Consider the following 6,000-nt stretch of genomic DNA (forward strand, 5'->3'; position numbering starts at 1 on the left):
GAGCGTCGCTTAACGTCAACGTGCGACTGGCAACCCACACTGGGTCGCATCGGTGGAGGAACCACCTCCACTGGCAGACGCGAGTAGGATACCTCAGTGTCAACAGGGCGCACAACCAACCGGTTGGAAGGTTGTTGGCCAGAAGGTTCTTCTCCGCATTTAAGTCCTCTATCAAGGACACAAGCTTGGACTGCATGTCTTGCAGCAAAGCCCATTAGGGTCTACGGGAGCAGGTGTGGCAACAGACGGGGTTAGCGACTGAGGCGGAACCATTTACCATCCCTGGAAGCCTTGTTATGTGTGACATAATAGTACAGCAAAACTTCAAAGGCTCGACAAAAGTTGAGAAGTTGACCTGTAAACAACTTGGAGCGTCTCCTGGCTAGGCGCCAGGGCGAGTCTACCAGAATTGAGAAGTCTATCTGGGCAGAGGCATGAACTCCCAAGCCGAGAACTTCTCTCGTGTCCTATCAGACTCTCGCTCTATAAGCCAGTTTAAAAGAAGGGAAATCAAAGGCTGTATCCCTAAAACTCCTCCTGGTGCAAAAACCAGTCGCCTAGCCAACGTAACGCTCTCTAGGAGAGCGAGAGAGCACTAGCTTAACAACAACGGCTTCGAAGTAGCTAGGCCTAGTGTAAGTTCTGACGTTTAGGCGAACGAGGAGCAGCAGTTACAAGATCCGGACGAAGATCCTTAAAAAATCATCATGATTTAATTAAAGTCCATAGGAGGCTAAGCAGCTTAAGGCTCCTCTCCAAATGACAGAGTCCTCAAAGGAATATCAGTAGGAGGGAGAACAGCACTTTCTCATCTACAGGAACCTTGTCCGATAAAAGCTAGGTTATCTCAGTGAGTCTCTCACTGGTGCATTAGTAGCAGACCAGAAGGCAACGTCATGTAACTGCTTGACAGTCTGTGAACTGTCAACAACTGAACTGTCAACCACAACAGGTGCGTGAGGACATACAGCACTGGTGCATTAGTAGCAGACCAGAAGGCAACGTCATGTAACTGCTTGACAGTCTGTGAACTGTCAACAACTGAACTGTCAACAACAACAGGTGCGTGAGGACATACAGTGTTCACTCGAGACTGCTTTGACTGTCTATACTGAGCAGTCAACACAACTCTAGAATGCGGAGGTTGACGCACCGCGTCAAAACAAAACAACTTAGGTTGTTGTTGTAACTCGCGAACGTCAACGGAGGGTTCCGTGCGTCGCTGAACGTCAACATGCGGCTGGCAGGGTACACTGCGCATGGGTGGCGGGACTCTCACAGCTGGAGTGCGGGAGAAGGTAGCCTCAGCGTCAACTGAACGCACAACCGTGGTTGGTTGTAGGCTAACGGGTGCAGCGTCAACCTTCTCCGCACGAAAGTCCTGCATTAAAGATGTTAACTGTGTCTGCATGGTCTGCAGCAAAGACCACTTAGGGTCTACAGTAGCAGGTGCGGCAACAGACGGTGTTACTGCCTGTTGCGGTACCGCTTTGCCTCTCTTAGGAGGTGAGCAGTCGTCGGAAGACTGCAGCGAGTCCGAACTGACCCAGTGGCTACAACTGGGCCGTTGGACTTGCGCGGAAGGGACCGACTTGCGCTTAATAAGCTGCGAGACCTTGGTCCATGGTTTCTTACGAGAAACCTCTTCCGCAGACGAGAAGTAAATGGGCTCTCTCGTCTTTGTGTGGGTGGGGCGATCTTGGGTAGATACGCCCGAAACCACGGAGGGAAAAACGTCTGTTCGTTGATCAAGGCCTGACGAACCCATAAGTCGTTCGACATTACTTTTCCCCTGGGCTTGGGAGCTTGCAAGAGGTCCCGGACTAGGTGAACGACAGGCACGAACAGACGAACCCTCGGACGCAACACTGTAACACTTTGCGCATATCACTTTATCACTTCGATTTTCTGTTTTGCACTTATTTCACTGAAATCGAAACTTTTACTGATTTCTACCTGAAACACGCAATTCTACCCTTCATTAAAAGGTAGTAATTGCGAAAACAGTCGTATAATGCAGCTCATTAATACTAGCAAAAAACAGAAAACATATATAAAGATAAAGAATTCAGTGGCTGGGAAAGAGACTAAACACTAGTTCAAATAAACTACGTTTACAATCTCTCACCGCACATAGCCTGGGGACAAGAATAAAACCCTAGAAACGTTTTACCTTCTTCCCCGTACAGCGACTAGGGAGGAGAGTAACACGAGAACAACGTTACCCGCTTGAACGGAACGTTTTTTCTCCTCTCTCTCCCTCCGTCTCTATCTCTCTCTCTCTTTCTCTCTTGATTTCGCACATGAGAGAAGAGCCCAATTATATATCGTCAAAAAAACATGTTACTTGGCTAAAGGAAAAAACTGAAAGGTTTTCCAAATAAAAAGTTCCTTTAATTTAGAATTTAAACCATTTAAGCTAAGAAAGAATGAACGAAACGTCAGAATCGATTTACTCTTACTGCAAAGTGAAATCGTGATACACTCTCTCTCTATCGTAACGATAGAGCGCATGTTGAACGTCCTGAACGTCAACAACTGCGTAGTCTAAAAAACTAAACGTTAGTTCATCTTTGAAAACAGTACGAAGACTATCAAAGAAATTCTTTCATAAGACATTAAATTTAAAAAGTCTTAAATTCTTTAAAGGCTAAATACGATATAACGGGCTCAACGTTGATTAACTTCGGTTCCAAGTTAGGACCGCCTACTATCAGGAAAGGTCGCATATAAACAAAACATAAAAATTTATTTTTATATGTTTATAATAAATGGAAAGTTAATCGAAGAGGCCTAATAAAGGCGGAGAGATATAAAATATATAGATCTATAACGTGTTAAGCAAAATTACTAAAAACCTAAACACACTTCCGTCTAAGGGAAGGGTCGGCCATTTAAAAGTGAAAGAGAGTCCATACTCTCTTTGTCACCATAATTAAATCTATCCAAAACGAGTTCAAGTTTTGAGATGAAGATAAAACCCCTGCATAGCGAAAGCTCAAAACTAGAATAGTGTACTTCACCAAATAGTTGTGAAAACAAATCCAGTTAGTAACAGCGTATTAGTAGGTCTTGCCGGTAGCCCGACAGAGAGAAAATTGGTTCTTTGTTTGCTTGGAGTACTAAGTACCTGCTCGACAGATGGCGCTGTTGATGTACACCCCCACCTGCATAGCGATCGCTGGCGTATTTTGACCGTAGGTTTTTCTGTCGAGCAACAGAGTTGCAGCTATATGATCACCGGCTAAGTTTAATATTGAAAAACACAAGATAAGAAGTAAGAAATACATATGATTCATGTATTGGGCTAGAAAATTGAAGTATCATATATATATTTATTTTTTTTAGAAAATTCCTGGTAGGCCAATAACAATTTACACATTTTTCACTTATTTTCTTTGTACATCCTTCTCGTAGAGCTAAGTACACCCCATTGGCACTGGCCTAGATATATCCTATAGTACTGAATTGTAATGGGTTAAAGAGTATTCACATAGGGAATATCAAATCTAGGGAAGTTTGGGGAACGGCAAATGCACCCGCCAACTAGTGTAACAATAGAAGAGGTTGGTAGGGGTCACCCGCCATGACGACAACCACACACACACGTATAAGAGTTGGACATGACTTAGCAAAATGGAATAAAGTAGAACTTGGTTGAGAACCTAACAAAGGGATGAGAGAGTCTTACGGTAAACTAAGGATACGGCGGTCCAAGAGGGTCGCAGCCACCCCACCCCAGTAAATAAGTAGATATTGACATGGCTCCTGGGTTAGGTATGGCGGCACATGTTCTGTGGTGTTCTTAGGTTTGATTCCCATTTAAAATGTGATTTTTCAGTCAAATTTTGATATTTAAGTCTAAAACTCTAAAATATATAGGTTCCCTTAATTTTCTGTATCAAAACAAGGAATAATACCCATTAAAACACCAGGAATATTTCTTATTTTATCCATTAGGAATATTTTGCTACAGTATACTGTATATTTAATTACTGACCAGGTGCGTCCCAACAAACTTCAAACACTCCTAGAACTCTACTTTATACAAGACTGAGATATCCTGTGTCTTCCAATTTACAATAAGAATCTTCCCACCAGTTTCCCAAATCTATACTAGTGATCATATCACAGACGGTACGTATGTACACCGCTGAGCAGCCAGGGCTACAGCAATTGATATTGAGAATCCTTCCGAAATGTGCCCATCGGCACCCAGTGTTAATGAAGAGAGTTTACGTGTATGTTGGTCAGTCAAACTAACACCAACTGTTCACTTACAAGTTTTTGCCCAGTTGTGGCTCGCTTCGCTGATAAATTAACAATCTCTTTGCTTTAATGTTCTGGCAAGCAGAATATGGTCGCGTGGGTGATTAATTTGGTGGGCAATAATTTTGTAACTCAATTACCATCAAAAACAGCTAAAACATATATATTTTACTTAATTTAAGGGGTTGTTTTCCTGGTGCTGTCACACAGAAAATCCCTGTCCCCTGCAAGACCTACACAATTTGTAGTATACATTCTGAAAATTTTTTTTTCATATAGCATAATTGGTTTGAACTGTCGGAGCCTTTGTATATCAGCGGCCAGTTCCTCATGCGTTCATTAAAGATGGACATCAAATAACCTAAACTTCCCCCCCCCCCCCTAACCTAACCTACAAGCTGTGTCCTTACCTAACGGGGGGGCTAACGCCCCCTGCGAACCCCTTACACTGCCATATTTTCAGTTAGATATTATAACACATACAGGTGGCCGCTATCATACATACACCCCGAACTGTCACATCTACGGTATAATAGCAAGCAAAATAAGCTTCAACTTTGAAGCCTTCTGTCTTTACGCCTCTTTTATAGACTACAAACTGAAAAAATAATTCTAATAGTAAAGAATTATCTTTATATAACCTTTCTGGCTTAGTAAAGAATTTAATATATCAATAAATAAAAACAGAATTAAGGATACGATCTCGGCTTAGACTAGCCACCAGAGCTCCCATAGAGAAAAAGGACCTTTCTAAAAGCAAGAAATATGGAATAAAATTATATATAAAGCTTTATCATCGTGATACTGATGAAAAACAGCCCTTCATATAGTAAATAATTGTACGATGTGACAGATTTTAATTTAGGCCTAAGCCAATGTCTAGCCTCATCCAAGGTAACCTTGCTAGGTTAGCCTTTCACCCAGCGATAAGACCCAGCATTCTTTAACCACACCGATGGATAAAATATTCATTACTGCACTGTATATACTTACTTTGTTCGTTGGTATGGCCCTTAATCGCTTAAAAACCGACTCAATGTCGGTTTTACTTGGAGCATTTTCTGCCATTTTGGTCGAATAAGTGACTGACGTGTGTTTGTTTACGTCATCTGCTACTGACTGTCGAACTTGCCGCTAGATGGCAGTTAGCTACACTTTCCTAAAACTGGGCCAAGCCCGCGAGAGTTGAAATTATTATTATTATTATTATTATTATTATTATTATTATTATTATTATTATTATTATTATTATTATTATTATTATTATTATTATTATTTGCTAAGCTACAACCCTAGCTGGAAAAGCAAAATGCTATAAGCCCAGGGGCCCCAACAGGGAAAATAGCCCAGTAAGGAAAGGAAAGAAGGAAAAATAAAATATTTTAAGAAGAGTAACATTAAAATAAATATTTCCTATATAAACTATGAAAACTTTAACAAAACAAGAGGAAGAGAAATTAAATAGAATAGTGTGTCTGATTGTACCCTCAAGCAAGAGAACTCTAACCCAAGACAGTGGAAGACCATGGTACAGAGGCTATGGCACTACCCAAGACTAGAGAACAATGGTTTGATTTTGGAGTGTCCTTCTCCTAGAAGAGCTGCTTACCATAGCTAAAGAGTCTCTTCTACCCTTACTAAGAGGAAAGTAGCCACAGAACAAATACAGTGCAGTAGTTAACCCCTTGAGCGAAGAAGAATTGTTTAGTAACCTCAGTGTTGTCAGGTGTG

At 41.6% G+C, this 6,000-nt stretch overlaps 1 protein-coding gene across 4 annotated transcripts in view; it reads right to left on the reverse strand.

Moving 5' to 3' along the window:
• ArfGAP3 (ADP-ribosylation factor GTPase activating protein 3) overlaps window positions 1-5,416 on the reverse strand; it is a 61,549-nt gene extending 56,133 nt beyond the window's left edge. For all 4 annotated transcript variants that reach the window (XM_068381945.1, XM_068381944.1, XM_068381942.1 and 1 more), the window contains exon 1: window positions 5,263-5,416. In XM_068381945.1, coding sequence (XP_068238046.1) covers window positions 5,263-5,337 — 75 coding nt within the window. In that variant the 5' untranslated portion in view covers window positions 5,338-5,416. The remainder of the gene's footprint in view (window positions 1-5,262) is intronic.
• Between the last annotated feature and the right edge of the window lie 584 nt (window positions 5,417-6,000).

This window comes from Palaemon carinicauda, chromosome 10 (genome assembly GCF_036898095.1).
Source record: "Palaemon carinicauda isolate YSFRI2023 chromosome 10, ASM3689809v2, whole genome shotgun sequence".
NCBI classification, from domain to species: Eukaryota; Metazoa; Arthropoda; class Malacostraca; order Decapoda; family Palaemonidae; genus Palaemon; species Palaemon carinicauda.